The 21,218-nt window shown below is 38.2% G+C and overlaps 2 protein-coding genes across 5 annotated transcripts in view; both read left to right on the plus strand.

Annotated features, from left to right (window-relative positions):
- The window catches only part of LOC126702397 (glycerophosphodiester phosphodiesterase GDPD6-like), a 32,619-nt gene that overhangs the window by 7,419 nt on the left and 3,982 nt on the right, over nt 1-21,218 (plus strand). Inside the window, exons 1-4 of one of the 4 annotated variants that reach the window (XM_050401084.1) lie at nt 17,286-17,494; nt 19,598-19,776; nt 20,330-20,513; nt 20,760-20,834. In XM_050401084.1, the coding sequence (XP_050257041.1) occupies nt 17,479-17,494; nt 19,598-19,776; nt 20,330-20,513; nt 20,760-20,834 (454 nt within the window). In that variant the 5' untranslated portion in view covers nt 17,286-17,478. Of the gene's footprint in view, nt 1-827; nt 1,206-17,285; nt 17,495-19,597; nt 19,777-20,329; nt 20,514-20,759; nt 20,835-21,218 lie in introns of those variants that run through there. The other 3 variants (XM_050401083.1, XM_050401085.1, XM_050401082.1) reach the window with 3 other exon arrangements.
- On the plus strand, nt 4,195-4,743 carry LOC126702398 (uncharacterized). The gene is made up of 2 exons (XM_050401086.1): nt 4,195-4,561; nt 4,633-4,743. Exons 1-2 carry the CDS (start codon nt 4,346-4,348, stop codon nt 4,729-4,731), a joined length of 315 nt encoding a protein of 104 aa, XP_050257043.1. The 5' UTR covers nt 4,195-4,345; the 3' UTR covers nt 4,732-4,743.

Consider the following 21,218-nt stretch of genomic DNA (forward strand, 5'->3'; position numbering starts at 1 on the left):
TAGAATATGCCTTTTCTTTGCACTGATCTGTGGCACTCAGTGGTCACTGCGATAGTTTCATGCTAATCACTGTGCTAAGGGCTCTACCGCCTTGTAGCACCACAGTGCAAGTATCATACTGGGAGAGAAGAATGAGTCTAGGGATCCAATTTTTGTCATGGGCGCAATCAAAGGGAATAACAAAATTGAGAGAGTTGTATGAGTTGGGCTAAGGAATGGCTATATGGGTTGTACATATAAATCCTTTTTAAGGAAATAAATCTTGCAATAATTATGCGTCATCAAACTATTTATAAAGAAGTTCTTACATAACTTTAGGAATGGACATAAAACTACTATTAACTTTATTTCTCAAATGACAAGTTGAGAAGATAAATGGTATCCTTTGTGATGCTCTATGTTTGTGGTTTGAATCTCACCTCTCCCTTCCTCCTCTATTTACCTATCTCCAAAAAAAAAGAAAAGAAATTGAGACGGTAAATAAGGTTGACGATTATAATTTGCACTGTTTGGATTCATAAATTGGCTGGATAGCTTAATTTATAATTTTTTCCAAAAAGCCAGTGATATTTTGTGACATTAGCAAATTAACAAGAAGCATTTCATATCAAATTCTCTTAATTATTTTCTTCAGAAACACGGCATACTCATATTGCATAGCTTTACTTGTATGGATCAGATCACTGTCCAAATGTGTTAATTGATTTCATTTTCTTCTTTCAGATTTGTTTGGCTGGAAATTCTTGACTTTCTTTAATTGCATAATTAATAATTTATTACGGATGTCTTGAGCTGAATGGCAATTTGTCATGTTGATTTAAATGCAGGTTCACCCATACACTTTCCGTAATGAGAATAAGTTCTTATACTTCAACTTTCATCAAGATCCATATCAGGAATATGCTTACTGGATTCACGAGATAGGAGTTGATGGAATCTTTACAGACTTCACAGGAAGCCTCAATAATTATCAGGAATGGACTTCTCAATCTTCAAATGATAGTGATAGCAGTGCATCTAAACTTTTGCATAAAATTGCATTGTTGGTCAATTCCTATGAAAGGGTATGAGGGAACAAATTGTATGTATAATGTATCACTATATTTTTATCATAATTTTTCATAGCAATTACTTTGTACGATAACATTATTGAATCTGTTCAATAAAGGAAATTTATGAGTGGTGATTTTCCTTGCTAAGAAAAATTAGTGTTAGCTGCTGGGGTAATCAATGCACAGTTTTGTAATATGCTAGTGCTCTAGTGTTTTTCCAGTTAGGATTTTCACTTCATAACCATATTGTTTATGTTTTTTTATTTTTATTTTTACACTTATTAACCAAAGAGAAGTGCTATATCTACAACATTTTTACAATATTTTCACAACAAATCAAAGGTGGTTAGTTGTTATTGGTTCAAAATTGAATTTAGTATTGAGATTACTTTTTTAACCCAATAATAACAACCAGTAACAACCTACCATTTAAGATTTGTTGTAAAAATGTTATAAAAATGTTGTGGACATATCATTTCTCTTAACGAAAACTAAATGTGAATATCATAATTGTAAAACAACGATTTTATAGCTTTGGTTGGCTGATTGGAAATGAGGAATTTTTTCAGGGGAGGGTACTCAGGGGCGGAGGCAGGGTGGGTCAAAGGGGGGCAGTTGCCCCCTTTGGCCTCCCAAAAATAAATCCTATATAGTATTGCAATTTACAGTACTTGCCATTTTGACCTCAAACATTCCATACTCAGAGAACAAATAACACTATTTTGTCTTTTTCCATATATAGGTTCCATAAGAAATAACACAAATGATGATGCCAAAAATTTTCAATGAGCCACACGGTCCTCACATGCTCTAGACAAAACCTGCGAAACAGAAACAACAAAGACCTTGCAGAGAGTACCAGTGTGGTACCGGCCAAATACCCTCCGAAGGTTAAGTTAGAGAATTTTCACAACTCTAGAATGTCAGAGCTGAGATAAATCATGCGTACCTTGATTTGTGAGGGTTTTGGAGTTTTTATAGTAGCGTAGAGTTGACATCCATTCCTTGGCGGAGAGGGTTTTTCCTTGTAGGGAAGATCCTCATTAATACACGTATTTTGTGGAAACCTTTCCTTGTAAGAATCCTCTTGATTAGGGTTACCCGTGGGGTGCAAGATGTTTCCTTATATACACATTCGTGAAGGCCAAGTAAGGCTATGCTGGACTCGTCACACATTTCTCTCTCCCCGTCAGCTTCCTTTTGTCAGCTTCCTATCCTACATAGGTGTTCTGGTCGTCTCACATAGATGTCGTCAGGTGTAGAGGTGGAGTTTGTCTTTCTCGAATTCATTGAATGCGTAAGGAAAGACTGACGGGTTTATTGGGACCATCAACTTCATCGTATGTGAACGAGTTTAAATTGACTTAGAATTACCCTTATCAGCTTCCCCTTACCCCATGGCTCCGTTGGCTTTAACTGACGGGTTATGGAGTTTAATCTATAGCTTTTCTGTTATTTTTATTTATTCAGGAAAAGGGGTGCTCATTAATGATTTCTTGAGCTACTATCATTAAATGCTAGGACACATGGCACAAGCTAGTTGGCCTCATTTCTGAACAAGAGCGTCGCTTCGTTTCCCGTGTATTTTTGTCCTATAAATAGTTCACCTCTTCTTTTCATTTTTTTTTTCCTTATTTCATCTTTTGCAAACCTTGAGAGAGAGAACTGTCATCTCGTCATTTTTTCTGCCATCTACTTACTGATCCCCTCACCTTTACAGACTCGTCTATTAACCTTGTAAGTCCTCTTCTCTTTCTCATTCCTTTTCTGTTTCCTTTTTTTGGTTGGTCGTTACTTCTATAAAGAGACCTGTCAACTTAGGTTCTTAGAATACCTCCATCATTTGTAGGTGAATAGATGTCAGGAGATAGTGAAGCGACGAGTGAGCAGTCATCAGCCCATGAGGGAGCAGGCTACGAAGAAGTCTTCCTGTCAGGTCATGGGCCCGAGAAGGCTTGTCCTAGTCGTTAGAAAAGGAACCGTCTGCTCATTCTCTTGTCGACGAGGAATAAAACTATGACGGAGAGGAAGTAAAGGAAAGAGAGGGAGATGAGGATGAGTACAATGAGGGTGAAGGAGAGAACGAGGGGGAGTTAGAGGGAGAAGATGACAAGGATGAGAATGAAAGCGACAAGGGGGCTTCTGTGGAAGGAAGTTCAGGAAGCCCACGGGATGGTCATACCCGTCCCTTCATTCTTCCCGTGATATGGACTGTTAATAATTTTAAGCCGACGATGACGATCAAAATTTTTAAAAACTTAAGGGACCGTTTCCAAATCCCTAATAACATCCCAATCCGTCTGCCTAGAAAGTATGAAAAGTGTTATTCTGGGAATACCACGAACGTCGGCATGTATAATGCCATGTTCGCAGCAGGATTGAGATTGCCTCTGACAGCGCTACACCATCAATTGGCCATTTTCCTTGGTCTGTCTATCAACCAAATCGCCCCAAATGCTTAAAGTATATTCATAGGGGCTGAAATCCTTTGGGGTCGTCTTAGTGGGGGGGAATCGTTAGCTTACACTAGACGAGTTCTTTTGGTGCTACAGACCCCAACATATCTCCTCATCTAAGGGGATATATCATTTTGCAGCGAGGAAGAAGACACTTAAGTTGGTGTCTAACATGCTTGACTCCAATAGAAATTGGAATGATAGATACTTTTTTGTTCAAGGGACGGACTAAGTATGCCGTCGGGAAGAGTGGGTGATGATGCCCCGTGGTTTTGACAATACTTGGGGTATTGTCAAGGATTCAAGTCTAGTACCGTCTACATTTTCACTTTTTCTTTATTTATTTGTTCAAGTGTTTAATGTCGTCTGTTTTTTTCTTCTTCAGCTAGCATTCGTTCGTGCATAATCGACGAGCAGGAGGCTTTCATCCATCAGATGCTTAAGATCCCTTTCGACAAGTGGAAGTGCAGGGACCTGATCACCCTTGACACGCTGCACGCCTACTGCGGTGGTCTTGTGTTAACGCGTGCAACTTGCAAATTAAACACTTATTCCCGATGGCTTAAGCTCTTATTTTTATTTTTATTTTTATTATTTTTTTCTTCCATCTGCTTCTTTTCGTCTGCTTATTTAACGTCCGTCTCTTAAACTTTGAAGAGATGGAGGTAGCAAGCCCTGATAAGGGCGTCAGCTGCAGCTTGCAAGCAGAAAGAAAAAGAGGGGACCTCCTTGTCAGCTCCCAAGGGCATCACCAAAGGGTCTTCCAAATGAAAGAGCGAGGGGAAGGACAACTGTCCACTCAAAAAAGGACCGGCCCTCCCTACAAGTGACAAACCAATGAAGTCGTCGCCTCCCAAGCCTAACCACGGAGCAAGCAAGAGTTTAATGACGATGACTAGTCCCGTCACTCAGGGAACCATCCGTCGACTTCTCACGCATAAGGAACACGCTGTTGAGATGGTTAAGTCAATCATCAAGGACACAAACTTGGATCCTTGTGCCGAGCAGACAACAGAAGAGTTGGGAGCATCGGATCTTTTTGACCTTTCTAGGGTACGTTTTTTTTTTTTTTAACTTCCTTTTACTTTTTTTCATTCATTTGTTGACGGTTGTCTTGTTTTTAGGCGTTGGTGCGTGTGAAGGCGCTTCAAGATAGGAGCGTCGCTCAGGAAAGGGTGATCAGCCTTTTACCCAAGCGTAATAAGAACCTGACCAATGAGTAAGAGCAATACAAGGGGGCCCTCCATACACTTAACAAGGAGGTGACGGCTTTAAATGAGAAGCTAAAGGAGGAAGCCCATCTCTGAGAGAAGGCGCAAGAGGAAAAAACAAATCTAGAGGTGGAGTTGATGGCCATTTGTGGGCAGGTAGAGATGGCTAGGGCAGACGCGATAGTAGAGTTCAAGGCTTCCCAGCCTTTTATCGATGCCTGTGTCGTCTATTATGGTGACGGGTTTGAGGACTGTCTGAAGCAGGTTAGGTCTGTCTACCCAAACCTAGATCTATCCAAAGTCACCATGGATGACCCACTGTCGACGACCCCTGCACGGGGCGACACTGTCAGTGAGGAGACCGACGACTCCACTAAGTCAGAGTGGTATCCGAAAGATGACGGTGTGGTTATTGGTCAGCCTGCTGTTGAATGGCCCGACGTTCCTTTGGCTCCATCTGCTAATGATCCTCATGCTCATAATGCCCCAAACTTCGCTGCCTAGGACGTCCCGAACTCCTCTGCTCAAGACGCCCAGAACCCAACTGCCTAGGATGCCCCGAACGTTTAGCTTTAATCCTTAGTTTTTTTTTTTTTTTTTTTTTAAATGTATCCACTCTTATTTCCAAACAGTAGTAAATGCCATTGTTTTTGGGCTTTTTTTGTAATTACCTTTTATTTATGGCGTCTATTTAACATTTTACATCCGTCACTTTTATTATTTTTTGCTATGTGTTGATCTTTACTTTGATATATGCGTATGTCCGTCCATCTTTGTGCATATATGTTAGGATGTAATTGTCCCCTAAAAGACTTGGTAAATAACTAGGATGAACCCGTCTACTTTGGTGTACTTGTCCCCCTATAGACTTAATAATGAACTCGTCCATTTGGACTAAATAATGAACTCGTTCATTTGTGGACTTGATAATTTCAAGGCATCCCCATGGGATGATCTCATCCACTTATAGACTTGGTAATTTCAAGGCATCCCTGTAGGATGAACTTGTCCACTTGTGGTCCTAATAATGAACTTGTCCACTTGTGAACTTGGTGATTTCAAAGCATCCCCATGGGATGAACTCGTCTACTTATGGACCTAATAATGAACCCGTCCACTTGTGGACTTGGTAATTTCAAGGCATCTCCATGGGATGAACTCATCCACTTGTGGGCTTAATAATGAACCCGTCCACTTATGGACTTGGTAATTTCAAGGCATGCCCATGGGATGAACTCGCCCACTTGTGGACCTAATAATGAACCTGTCCACTTGTGGACTGGACAATTTTAATGCATCCCCATGGGATGAACTCGTCCACTTGTGGACTTGGTTACAAATGTAGTTTTGTAGAGACACATATATACACAGGTCATATCTAAATAACTCCTCTTATTATGATAAATGTGTGCTTAAGTAAAAAAAAAAATTGTCTTTGAAAGAATAAAAAGCTGCCTTTATGGCTTAAAAAGTACTGTAGATAGAAAAAATTAACTAAAAGGAAGTAAACTAGAAATGAGGAGTTGTTCTTCGTGCCATTGTCTACTAGTAGTGTTTCTTCAAGTGCTTCGTGTTCCACGGGTGGTGCAACTTTTGTTCGTCTAGTGTCTCCAAGTGGTAGGTGTCTTACCTCTGCCATGAAGCGATTAGGGTCCTTCCCAATTAGGTCTAGGCTTTTCCTGGGAGGGATCTCCTGTAGTGCCCATCACTTTTCTCAATATGAGATCTCCAACCTGGAAGTCTCTGTGCCTGACTCTTGAGTTGTAGTGCTTAGCCATGAGGTTCTGGTACCGCACTAATCTTTGTTCAGCCGTTGCTCTAATTTCATCCACCAAGTCAAGCTGCAGGCGCATAACTTCATCGTTCCTGCTCTCATCATGGTTTCCCACTCTATAGCTTGTGAGTCCAACCTCAGCTGAGATAACTACCTCGCTTCCGTATGCCAGTCGAAACAGCATCTCTCCTATAGGCGTTCTGGCTGTTGTTCTGTTTGCCCATAGTACGCTTGGCAATTATTCTGGCCACATACCCTTTACCCCCTCGAGCCGAGCCTTTATGATTTTGAGTAAAGATTAGTTCGTGACCTCAACTTGTCCGTTGGTCTAAGGGTGGGCGGCCGAGGAGTAGTGGTTCCTAATTCTCAGTTGGGAGCAAAAATCTCTGAACGAGTTATTGTTGAACTGTTTCCCGTTGTCTAAGACCAAGACTCTAGGGATCTCGTATCTGCAGATGATATTCCTCTAGATGAAGTTTCATACATTCTTCTCTGTGATAGTGGTCAGGGCTTCAGCTTCTACCCATTTTGTGAAGTAATCTATGCCGACTACTAGGAATTTTAGTTGTCTTATAGCTATTGGGAATGGGCCTATGATGTCCAACCCCCATTGAGCAAAAGGCCATGGGGCCATCATTGGAGTGAGCTCTTCTGTTGGCTGTCTGAAGACGTGGCCAAACCTCTGACATTTGTCGTAGGCTTTGACATAATCTTGGGCATCCTTCTGCATGATGGGCCAATAGTATCCAGCCCGAATTAGTTTGTGTACCAACGACCGCGACCCTGAGTGGTTCTCGTAGATCCATTCATAGACTTCTCTCATAACATAGTCCACTTCTTTGGGGCTTAAGCACCTTAGGTACGAGCAAGAGAAACCTTTCTTGTACAAGACGTCCTTTATCAAAACGAACCATGCGGCTTTGACCTTCAGCTTTCTTGTGGCTTCCTTACCGTCAGATAGTGTACCGTTTTTCAAATAAGAAACTATCGATGTAATCCAATTAAGTCTATGTCCTGCACGCCGACATCATCTGTCAAAGGTGAGAGCTGAACAAAAGAAAGTACCTTACTGGGGATAAGCATGTGTTCTGTTGAGGCGGCTTTAGCAAGGCAATCAACCTGCTCGTTTTCTTCTCTAGGGACTTGGATGAACTTGGCCTGCAGCTCGTCTAATCGTCTCCTCACCTGCTCCAGATACTTTTTCATCTTTTCCCCTTTGCATTCGATATCACCATTCACCTAACTGATGACCACCTGGGAATCGCAATACACAATCACCCTTGTTGCCCCCGCGGCTTTAGCGAGATCTAGTTCTGCTACTAAAACTTCGTACTCTACTTCATTGTTTGTTGTAGGGAAGTCGAGACGAACCATGCATTCGATCTCGTCCCCTTCTAGGGAATAGAGCACTACACCGGCTCCACTAGCTTGCCTGTTAAACGACCCGTCCGTATGGATGATCTACTGAGGATGCTCTTCTGCACCCTGGCCTTCCATATTGGTGACCTCTGCAATAAAGTAGGCGACCGCTTGTCCCTTTATAGCAGTACAAGGACGATATTGTACGTCAAACTCACTCAATTCTATCGCCCATAGTGTCATTTGTCCAGTGGCTTCGGGATTACTCATTGCTCGCCGTAGACGCTTGTTAGTCAAGACGACTATAGTGTGGGCTTGGAAGTAGGGCTTAAGCTTACGGGCTATGGTAACTAAAGAGAAGGTGAGCTTTTCCATTGGTGGGTACCTTTCCTCTGCGCCTCGAAGTGCTCGGCTAGTGTAGTATACCGGCTTTTGCACCTTGTCTTCTTCCCTGACTGGGGCAGTGCTGTCGGCAGCAAGGGATATAGCCAAGTAGAGGAATAATTCTTCTCCCAGTTTGGAGTGACTTAGTAATGGTGGGGAAGAGAGTTAGGCCTTCAGATCCTCAAATGCTTGTTAACACTCAACTATCCACTCAAAAGACTTCTTCAGTGTGCGGAAAAAATGTAGACACTTGTCCGTTGCCCTTGATACGAACCTATTCAGCGCGGCTACTACCTTGCTGTTGAGGCTTTGTACTTCTTTCACGTTCCTTGGTGGTGTCATCTCTATTATGGCCCTGATCTTGTCTGGGTTGACTTCGATACCTCTCTGAGACACCATGAAGAGGCCTTAGCTGGTGACCAACGAAGTCTTCTCCTGATCAATTTCGTCCAATTTTATCTAGTTGTAGCCAGAAAAAGCATTCATGAAACTCAGCAAATGGTGTTGGGTTGTAGAGTCTACTAGGACGTCAACCCACGGGAAAGGATAGCTATCCTTAGGGCACGCCTTGTTCAAGTCCGTAAAGTCTACACACATCCTCCACTTCCCGTTGGCTTTCTTGACCATCACCATGTTGGCCAGCCAATCGGGGTAGTAAACTTCTCTAATGAAGTCTACATCTTGCAACTTATGGAATTCTTCCACTATGACTCGGTCTCGTTCTTAGGCAAACACTTGCTTCTTCTAACGGATAGGGGAAAAAGTGGGCGACACATCCAATTTGTGCACCATGATTGAAGGGTCAATCCCAGGCATGTCTTCATAACTCCAAGCAAAGACATCCTGGTTTTCTTTTAGAAAGGTGGTAAGTGCCTGACGGATTGGTGGACTAGCGAGAGTGCCGATTCTAGTCATTCGCTTAGGCCTTGAGTTATCGAGGAGTATCTTTTACAACCCCTCGACGAGTTCTACAACCGTCCGCTGTTCTTCTATGCTCATAGTCTGTAAATGGTCGTCCATTTCTAACATCGCTATGTAGCAATCGCATGCTGCCACTTGGTCCCTACATACCTCTCCTACTCCGTACTCGGTGGGGAATTTAATCATCAAATGGTAGGCCGAAGTCATGGCCTTCCACGAGTTGAGAGCAGGTCGACCCAAGATGGCATTGTAGGTAGATGAGCAGTCGACAACAAGGAATGTAACATCTTTAGTGATCTGCTGAGGGTAATCACCAACCGTTACAGGCAATGTGATTGTGTCGAGGGGGTATACTCTAGCTCCTCCAAACCCAACGAGCAAGGCATTGGTCGGAACCAGCCATTCTCTCTTAATTCTCATCTGCTGGAACGCTGGATAGTAGAGGATGTCAGTAGAGCTCCTGTTGTCAACTAAGACTCGATAAATGTTGTAGTCCCTTACTCGTATGCTAACAACAAGCACATCATCATGTGGGTGGTGGAGACGTCGAGCATCTTCTTCCGAGAATCCAATTATGGGGTTATTAACTCGAGCCATCTTTGGGACAAAACCCGTCAGCTAGACGTTCTGAACCATCCTGAGGTAAGTTTTATGGGCTTTTTAAGATGAGCCAAAAGCTGCAATGCCTCCTACAATCATTTTTATGTCTCCCAAAGGTGTCCTAGGACGCTCGTTCTCCCTTTTGGTGGCTTGTTCTTGTGGTGCGTTTGTCATTTCCTTGCTGACAAACCTCTACAATTTTCCTTGTCTAATAAGAGCTTTTATTTGCTGCTTTATGTCGTAGCGATCAAACGTATTATGACTGTGATCACTGTGAAAACGGTAGTACTTGTCTCTTAACTTCTTACTAAGGTCTCCTTTCAGCTTGCTAGGAAATGTCAAGGCTCCTTCGTCCTTGATTTGCATCAAGACTTGATCTATTGGGGCATTCAGCACAGTGAAACTTGCGAACCTCCCAGTGGGGGGTTTGGAGCGCCTGTCTTCCCGTCGGTCTCCTGTCCTTGTTGTCTTCCGTCCCCTGTCCTGCCGTGCTTCCTCTTGTCTTTCCCTCATCTTATGCTTTTCTTCTCAGGCCTGCAGCGCATCCTCCGCATTCATGTACTTAGTAGCCCTGTAGACATAGTCTTCAACTTATTTTTGTATAGAAAAAACAAAAACTTGCCCTTCCGTAACCCATTGGTAAATGCAGCCATAAGTATCTTGTCGTTAGCTTCATCAATCGAGAGGGCCTCCTTGTTAAAGCGAGTTATGTAAGACCTCAGTGTCTTATCCTCCCATTTTTTGATGTTCATCAGGCATACAGTAGACTTCTTATACCTGTGCCCCCCGATAAAGTGCGAGGCAAATTATGCACTCAACTCCTTGAAGGTGCTAATAGAGCTTGGCGTCAACCTACTGAACCATACCCTTGTGGGACCCTTCAACGTAGTTGGAAAGGCCCAGCACATGATCTCATCCGCCACTCCTTGCAAGTGCATCAAGGTTTTGAAAGACTCCAAGTGATCTAAAGGATCCTTAGATCCATCGTAGGCCTCTGCTTGTGGCATGCGAAACTTCGGCGAAAGGGGACATGAAATGACAAATGCAGTGAAGGGTGAATCCGTTCGATGGACCAATTTGTCAAGGTCACTAGAAACCCGTCCTCTGAGGGTGTTCATCATAAAATCCATTTGTTTCTTCATCATCTACATCTCCACGAACGTGTATGGTGGAGCTGTATCTATGGCGGATGGACAGCTTGTATCCTGTCGCTCTTATTTGCTTGGGGCATTGCTACCTTTTGGCCCTTCTTGGTCCCTTCTCTCAGCGCTAGTACGTTCTTGATCCTCCTCCTCAATGTTAAGCCCTGTGTTCTTTTGGCGTAGTTGCTCTTTTAAGTCATGGTTTTGCTTGGTGAGGCGTTCTACGGCCGTGGCGAGCGTCTGAACTTGTCTCTCGAGGGCGGTGGTACGTGGTTCGTCTCCTTAATTATTGTTGGTGGTCACCATCGAGCGTGAAAGTACCATGCAACTCTTTGTTTGAGAAGCAGTAGTATGGCTTACAAGATTTCCACAGACGGCGCCAACTGATGATCCCAAAAATTGTCAGTGAGCCGCATAGTCCTCACGTGCTCTAGACAAAACCTTCGAAACAGAAACAACAAAGACCTTGCAGAGAGTACCGGTGTGGTACCGGCCAAATACCCTCCGAATGTTAAGTTAGAGAATTTTCACAACTCTAGAGTATCAGAGCTGGGATAAATTATGCGTACCTTGATTTGTGAGGGTTTTAGGGTTTTTATAGTAGCATAGAGTTGACATCCGTTCCTTGTCGGAAAGGGCCTTTCCTTGTAAGGAAGATCCTCATTAATACGTGTATTTTGCGGGATCCTTTCCTTGTAAAAATCCTCTTGATTAAAGTTATCCGTGGGGTGTAAGATGTTTCCTTATATACACATTCGTGGAGGCCAAGTAAGGCCATGCTAGACTCGTCACAAGTTTCTCTCTCCCCATCAACTTCCTATCCTGCATAGGTGTTCTGGTCATCTCACACAGATGTCATCGGGTGTAGAGTGGAGTTCGTCTTTCTTGTCTTCATTGAATGTGTAAGGAAAGACTGATGGGTTTATTGGGACCGTCGGCTTTATCATATGTGAACAAGTTTAAACTGACTCAGAATTACCCTTATCAACAAACGTTCCATAGGTTTATTTGTCTTTATAAACAAAACAATGTTTTGGGTCCCACTTAAAAACCATATTCCTTTTTTTTCCTGCCGCATGTTCTTAAGCAACTGCAAAATTTTTTTCCCCTGGTGCCTTTGTCACACAATTATTTCCTTTGAATTAGGGTATCCACATCATCATAATAATAAAAAATAATATTTAAGACCTTTTATATCAAACTAAAACCCTAGCCTCCTAATTGTTTTCTCTTCTATCTTAACTTTTTCACAGTTTCAAACACTTTATTTTTGCCATACACTAAAATTTTAACTTCTTAGTTCTTGCCACTTAAAAGAATAGAGAACAAATGTTGAATTTTACATAGCTTTTTAAGAGTATTCAAGGCCAAGAAAGTACAACTTCACAGGTATATTTATATATTCTTAACACTTTTACATTGATTTATTTTAAGGAATCAAATCACATGTTTAACTTCTATGTCTTTAAATTAATCTCTTAATTCGATTGTTATTAACTATGAAGTGATTTTATTTATTTTAATTATATAAAATGTGTACTTGTAAGCAATTGAGATTATGACGAAGCCTAATCACAATAATGATTTTCAAATCAAATTCTAAATGAACTTGTATCAAGGTATATTTTGCAAATCTTCCAATTGAGTAAATTAAATTAGGTATGCAAATATAAATTAAAGTTTATATTATATTTGATCTTGTATGACAATTACATTAGTATATAATTGTTTATCTATTTTGTTATTTATATTGATTAGTAACATTTAGATTAATTTTACTTTCAATCTAGCCTTTCAATTTTGCCCCCCCAAACTAAAATTCTGGCTCTGCCACTAGGTGTACTATACAGACCAACATGACCAGTATTTACTATTCCTGTACTTGGATTGGTACAAAAATGTGGTTGTTTCGTGCCGCTCCAAATACTAGAGTACTAGCAGATTTCGGCTATTTTGCTAGGTTTTGAATATTTCGAGTGGGGAAAAAAATGTCTATTTATTTCGGGAAAGTTTTTATTGGGAATTGAAAAAACTGTCAAAACAGTTAATTACTTTTTCGTTTTTTTATAAAAAGTTTTTTAAAATGGTTTACTAATGTATGCTCTAAGGGCACATGTTAGAAAAACCCCAAAAAAAAAAAAAATTGTTTCTTACCACTTTTTCAAGCCAAATCATGGACTCAATGATCTTTAGTAGGATCTCAACTTGCAGAAAGACACCAAAGCAACTAGAGATTGAGTTATGGTGCAAAAAAGGTGGCAAATTGACCAAGGGTTGTTACTAACAACTCACGCTGGTCGTGTCACTTCCAAATTGACACAATATAAAGGGAATTTATTATGTCTATTGAATTATTATTATCAACAAATTAAAGGGATATAAGATTGTTAGATCATAGGCATAATGGTATAAAACTTTTTTTTTTCCTCTTTTTTTATTCCCAATATTTTTTTTAGAAGATTAAAAATGGTAGATCCACTTAGAAAATAATAATCTTTATCCATCTATTCTACTCAACAAAATAAAATACATTTTCGTCCTACCAAACACAAATCTAATTGACATTGTACCAAGATGTGTGTATATATATATATATTAGTTTTACATGAATATTGTTAGGGAATTTCAAATTCTTTTCACTAGATTTAATGTTAATTTTTTTTTTTCCTACAAAAGTTTATAAAAATATTTCTTAAATCAATATATATATATATTTTTTACAAGATAGAAATTCTACTCCAACCTAATCTAAGTATATATGTGTGTATGAAAGCTCCCTCTTAGAGACTTAAACTGCGGCCCTTGCCCCTCACACCCCACAAGTACTTATACTTGTGAAATGACCATCGCACCAAGGGTGTGTGGTGGTTTAAATCAATACTCTTAAGTCTTAAGGCATTTATTAACTTTTCTCTTTATTTAATTAGAGTATAAATTTAGATGAATTTGTAGATATAATAATATAAGATTTTTTTTTTTTTTTTAGAAAGAATAATATAAGAATTTGCAAATATTAAAACACTTCCAACTTCGAAGTCAACCAAAGGAACCCCTTTTAGTCTTCACCTCAACTAGCTCACATTTGATTAATTATTTGATCCTATCACCATCACCAAATCAATTTATTTTATTTAGTTTAGTTTCCCTTTCCCCACTCTCCACGCCTCTTTCTTGTTATCCAATCACCACTCTACGTGTGTATTTGGTATTTTTGTCAACTTATTTTACTATTTAACTTATTTTTGTTATTCGGTACGGAGCGCATACAGATTGTTCGTGGAGCTCAGTAAACAACACTTGCCAAGCCCATCGTCATTGGAGTTGGGTAAAGGGCTGTGGAAGGGCATTTGGAAACTCCGGGTGCCTCAGAAAGTTTGACATTTTTTGTGAAAAGCAGTCCGCGAGGCGCTGCCTACCAAGTTCAATTTGTGCAAGCGGCAAGTGGTGGCTAATGGTCTGTGCGAGCAGTGTCGTGATTCAGCTAAAGACAGTATCCATGTGTTGTGGTTTTGTGATTCAGTTAAGCCCATTTGGATGTCGGATCAACGCTTCTCCTTTTTGCGTTCTAAAAGGTTTTCCGAGTTTGAAGATTTGTTTTGCTTTTTGTACGGGGAAATTTCATCCAAGCTGGTGGAGTTTTTTGCCATGGTCGCATGGAGTATTTGGGAGTGTTGGAATCGGGTTCAGGAAAGACAAAAGGTGTGGGGTATTGATGAGGTGTGTACCCGGGCCTCTAAGTTGCTAAAGGAGTTCCATGATGTGCATAGAAAGATTCCCCGGTTAGCTATTTGAAGTGGGGATATTCGGTAGAAACTTCCTGCATCTGGCTTGTTCAAAGTTAATTTTGATGGAGCATTCTTTGAAGAGCAGGCATGTGCAGGTCTTGGGGTGGTCATCAAGGATTCGGCAGGATTAATTATTGGTGCGTTGAGCCAGAGAATTAGGCTTCCAGGGTCTGTGGACATGGTGGAAGCTTTGGCTGCCCGAAGAGCTGTTGTATTTGCCTAAGAGCTGTGTCTTCAAGCTGTGGAAGTGGAGGGTAATTTTTTGAAGATTATCCAAGCTCTTGTTGCTGCCCAGCCTTCAAGGACTTTGTTTGGAAATGTCATTGCTGATATTCATTGTTTAGTATCTAATTTAAATTGTAGTTTTTGTCATGTCAAGAGGGAGGGCAATAAGTTTGCTCATATCCTTGCCTGCCCGTAGAGCAGTTGCATTTGTAGATTTTGATGTGTGGTTAGAAAATCTACCACGTGACTTGGAGGATGTTTTTCTATTTGATTTACCTTAACTAAATTTCTTAACTGATTCTCAAAGAAAAAAAAAAAAAAAAAAAAACTTATTTTTGTTACTATTCATGGATCTCACTACACTTTTTGATACTATTCATGGATCCCACTATACTATTCAACTAACTTTTACCTTTATCTATAGTACTTTTAGCAAAAAATTTCAATTTGAATAAAATAAGCGAATTCCAAACAGACCCTACGCATCACTCATTACCAAAATGTCAACAATCATTTTCGTCTGTCAACATAAAATGTGTTTTAATTAAAGAATAGAATTTGTCAAAGTTCAGGCTCATTTAATGATTATATTTTTATGTCTTTTTAAAAAAAAATCAAATCAAATTATACACAAAATTAAAAGAAAAGATGCTCTTTTTATGCTAAAATTTTTATTAAATAGCCAGTCTCATTAATCACAAAAAATAAATCCATCAATTATCATCATATTATTCATTGTTACATTGTCAATTTGTAAAAAGTTATCTAATAAAAAATTTACAACATCTTTAATATTTACTTAAAAATGAAATACACATAAATTTAATAAATTTAAAATAAGTGTTTTTCTAAACTAATTTAGAGAAATCTTATAAAACCATCAACTTATATTATTACTAGTCTAATCACATGTGTTTGCATGTATGATGAAGCTCTTTTTTTATCTCCTTCTAAAAAAAGCTCTTATTTATTTATTTATTTATTTTGGGTTTAGTGTCATAATATTTAAAAATGAGATTGAGTCAGAGACAGTGTCCTAATTCTTAGATCTTTCTTTATGTGATTTTTTTTCTTCTAATTAGTTATTTGTACATGAAAAAGGAAAAAGTCTAAAACTTAGAAATTTTTAAAAAAATAGTAAATTACCATTTCAACCGGTTTGTGTTTTTAAATTTAAAATTGTTTAACTTAAAAATATGAGCATTTTAGAGAGTTTAAGGGTTCGTTTGATTGGAGAGGTAGAAAAGTGGGATGATAGAAAATGGTAGGAGGATGTAAAATATTTTATTTTCTCTTATTTTTGTTTGGTTAAGAGTGGAAAAGTGGAAGGATGGAAAAAATAAGTTTGAATAAATTTACTCATATACCTTTGTTAAAGAATAATGCTTAATTAAAATAAAAAAGTGATAAATAACCACAAAAAAAGAGCAATCATCAAAATTTATTAAAAAATAAAAATAATATCCTAAAAAAAAATGGCAATGTTACTACCAGGAGAAAAAAAAAAGAAATAGGTACAACAGGCCCTTAAAAAAAAAAAAAAAAAAAAAAAAAAAAAAAAAAAGGCAACAGCCCAAAAAAAACCGGTGCTGCCCGGTGAAAAAAAAGAAAAGGGCAACGTACTGCCCGGGGAAAGAAAAAAAAAAGCAACTTGAAGAATGTGGTCACGGACATTTTTGTTAATTAAGAAAAAATTCTTTTCTCACTTAGTTTGGTGAATTCGAAAAGAAAACACTTGAGTCCTACAATTTATTTTCCTTATTTTTCTTTCTCCCCATCCAACGAGAAATTATACCGTCCTTTAGTAGACAATGTAACTTCACTTGTCCACCATTCTACTAAAAGACTCTCATTTATTTAAAATTACTGAGTCAATAATCAGTTTCTGTTTTAAAAAAATTTCTAACTCAGCAATTTTAAACAAGTAAAATTGTAGACTACGTCACTTGTCTACCGTGAAGACCTTATAATTTCTCCCACCCAACTAAACACAATCAAGAAAGTTTTCCTTTCTGTTTTCTCTTCAAAGTTTTTCATCCACCCTATTTCACTTTCAAACAAACACACCTTAAAATTTGTGTGAGAATATTTTAGTACGCAAAATGATCAAACCCAAACAGAGAATCAATGCATGATGAGTTGGAGAAATTTTTCTCCATAGAAAAAATAAATAAATATATTTAAAATGCATTATTAATTTATTATTGATAATGAAATATCTATTATTATAGTGGTTTAGACTAATTAACGGGAAAAAGGCGAATCTATTTAAAGAATATTCTTGGATTATATATAGTAGTAGGTCCATTCTAATTCTCCAAGACAAAAAACCTAAGATAAGATCATAATATAAAGCCTCTCTGCTACACGTGAAGCTTATTGCAACGTTATTTTTTTTTTTTTTTTTTTTTTTTGGTTGAACACCCACCTTCTTTGACATAGGCATTGGCACAAGCCCATAACTATTTTTCGAAGTCCATATGAACTGAGAAACACAACAACAACAACAAAAAGTTTTAGTCAAGCAACACAGCACAGAGAGAGATAAGAGAGAAGCAGGGACAGTGCCATGGCTCTCTCACCCTGTAAGTTTCATATATATGAACATTTTTGTGTATGATTAATTGCTGGGTTTTGCAGATTTTTATCTTCTTTTATGTGATTTTGATGTTTTTGGGTGGTTGGATATGGTTCTAATATTGGTTTTCTTGTTCTTGTTTAATGGTTGCATTTTTTTTCTTCTCCTTGTTTTGGTTTTAATAACTTCTTTGGTATAGACGTTTGACTTTCTGTTTGAACTATTTTTGGACAAATGTTATTGTATATGATTGGATTTTTTTTTTTTTTTTTTTTTTTTTTGCGCCAATGAAAGTGTGCCAATTCACTGTGCTTGGTAGATATTGGTTCTGGGTTTCTCTGGAATGATATTTATGGACTCCCAGAGTTTAGTATAACATGGCATACTATGATTGTTATATGATCACAAAAGGGGGGATGATTGCAGAGAATGTGTGCCTTTTTCTTCTTTAGGAGATGAGGTCTGAGTTGGAAGACTACTGCAGTTCTTTTTCTATATAGGCAAATGATGACTGATCCAAATGAAAAAAATAAAAATAAAAATTTGATGACCAGGGTCTAATTTTAGATGCCTATTTTAAAGCTAGTTTGAATGGGACAGCTGGTTTTCTGATACTTATGTATGGAAAATAATTCAACACATTGTTTTGGCATAGATATGCATTTGTGTTGCCATAATTAGTCCTCCATGCTTAAATGTTCTGTTGTTACAGCTATCAAGTAATTTGGGTCCTTGATGATGTCCTTTACTAAGACTAGATTAGGCCCAAGATAGAGCAGATTGGGAGAAAAGCCTCATATGCCCAACCGATTCACCTTTCTTTTTGTTTTCGACTTTCATTCAAAAATCTTGGTTAAGGTTAAGAATTATACCTTTAGACTCGCCTCTATCATCAAGCCCCCTTTTTTATTATTCTAGGATATCTTTTCAAGACTGAATTCTGGTGTAAAAGAATACCAAAGAATTTTTATAGATTACATACAGGTGCACGCACACACAAGTGACACAACTAAGAGTACCCAAGGATTAGTAGTTAAGACACACCTGAGTTGTGTATTGTTTTCTCTTTTTTCCAAATCAATATTATTTGCCTAAATGTCATAGATCTCAGTAGAAATGATGATTTATCCCTACCTTAAAGATTATTGCTTTAAATGAACAATCATTTTATCAAATCCTAGTATGTGTATGTGTTTTAGCCTTTAGGCTGTAAATTGACATCAAGACATGCTATTTATGTGGTTATAGTGCTATGTCCCAATCAGCCAATTAGCTCTCGCTCAAATGGTACCTCCTCCCCCTTGTAAAAGTAAGGTAGAGGATGAGATCATGGATTTAAGACCTGTTGAGTGTGTTTGTAATTTACCAATAAAAAAATGGTTCTCTCTCATTAATTTTATTGATATAAATTTCCACCAAGATATGTTATTTGTGCGGTTATAGTGCTATGTCTCATTTAGCCAATTAGCTCCCACTCAAATGGTACCTCCTCCCTCTTGTAAAAGTAAGGTTGAGGGTGAGACCATGGTTTCAAGACTCATTGGGTGCATATGTAACTTAACGATAAAAATAGGTGCAGTTTCATTAATTTTGTTGATGTAATTTTCCATCAAGATATGCTATTTATGCAGTTATAGTACTATGTCTCATTTAGCCAATTAGCTCTCACTCAAATGGTTCCTCCTCCTCTTGTAAAAGGAAAGTAGAGGGTGAGATCGAGGATTCAAGACTCATTGGGTTTATATGTAACTTGCCAATAAATAAAAAAATGGTACTATGTATCTTTTATTTCATTGATGAACTTTTGAGGCATGGCCCATTTCAAATCCTGGCTGACAACAGAAAGCTGACCATATGCAGACTATGCGTGGCTCAATGCTCATATCTATAATTTATATAACTATTTTGAAATAATGTATTGCTATTTGATGGTGACTGTATTAGATCAATTTTTTTATACAATATAGATATTTAAATCTGATATTGTTTACATTTTTTTTTTTCTAATGTGTGGAAATATGAAACGTTTTTTGCCAGTTGTATCATAGTTTCTATCTGATTCTTAAGTAGCATATTTGATACTTAAATTTTGGTATTCTCCACCTGGCAGGCTTTTCGCCTTTGGTATTTCTCTTTCTCATTGTTGGGTGTGTTGCACGGCCTCTCTATCCACTCCCTAGTAAAGTAGCTGAGGGCACTAGAAAGCCTCTACAAACTTCTCGTCCATATAACATAGCACATCGAGGTTCAAATGGAGAGATTCCTGAAGAAACTGCTCCTGCATACCAGGTAAGTGGCCATGCCTAACAAAGAAATTTGTATATTCTTTCAACCATTCTATTCATATGTCTCATCTTGAGATTGCTTAGTTCATGATGAATGGCATTATGGCAGATTAAAATCACAGAGCTAAAAAATTCCAATTTCACATTTCTTTTAATGATCTTATTCATATTGGTTGGTTACATAGTAATTCAATCCACACCAATTAAAGTTGAGCATATATCTAAAAAATGTGAGATTTTTTTTTTGGGGGGGGGGGGGGGGGGGGGGGCATGGCTGATATAGAGATTATGGCTCCATGTCTGTGTTTGTCATGTGAGTGTGTGTACATATCATGTATATTTTTACCCAAATAAAAATGTATACTTTGCTCACAATTGAATTGGTGTAGCAAACATGCCCAATTTCATTGTTTTCTCCAAATATGTAAATTTAATATGAGGTGCCACGGCTGGATATGAAATTATGGCCATTGGAAGTATTTTTCTCAATTAACTTGATGAGCCTCTTCTCTGTTCTCAAATTACATGTACACTATAAAAATTACTGTTTCTTGCAGAGAGCTATTGAAGAGGGTGCAGACTTCATTGAAACTGATATCCTATCTTCCAAAGATGGCGTTCTTATATCCTTCCATGATGTAACACTTGATGATACCACTGATATTCTTCAACACAAGGAGTTTGCCAATCGTAAAAGGACCTATGAAGTCCAAGGGACCAATACCACTGGATTTTTTACTGGTATGGAATTCATTCAGCTTTCAACTTCCTTTTCTCATAGTTTCCAAATATTGATCATATGGTATTGATGGGGACAAGGTTCCAGCTTAATGCATGAGTATCCAACAAACTTGAAGCCTTCATTCTGTGTTTGTGCTCAGAAGTATCATTAATGTCTTTATTGCACTTTTCACCTCCTATTAGTTTGTCCTGTTACAAGATTTGATCAAGTGTGAAAATTCTGAAAAATATTTGAATTATGTGCAGTTGATTTCACATTAAAAGAACTAAAGTCCTTGCGGGTGAAGCAGAGGTACATATTTCGGGATCAACAATATAATGGTTAGTTCTTGTTTGTGGATAAATATTTTGAACTAATTCAAATTCCCCTTTTTTGCTTCACTAGATAATGTGAAGATTATTTACTGCTCTACGTCATTTTTGTTCATGATTTTCTAAATATAATTCAAAATTTTGGAAGAGGTTAACAATGGCAACAACCAGTGATTACTATGTTTTCGGTCTGTAGTTATAATTGGATTATGTGCCTGGTAAGAATCATACTGTTAACTCCATAATTTATTGGCTTTTACTCAGCTATGGTTGGCAGGATTAGAGTCCTAGATTTCTTAGAGTAATTCAATCATGGGTTCCTAAAATCATATCCATCCATTTTAAAATGAGTGGATTGGATTTTGCGACATCATCAATAATTTAAATAAAATA

This window comes from Quercus robur, chromosome 10 (genome assembly GCF_932294415.1).
Source record: "Quercus robur chromosome 10, dhQueRobu3.1, whole genome shotgun sequence".
Lineage (NCBI taxonomy): Eukaryota > Viridiplantae > Streptophyta > Magnoliopsida > Fagales > Fagaceae > Quercus > Quercus robur.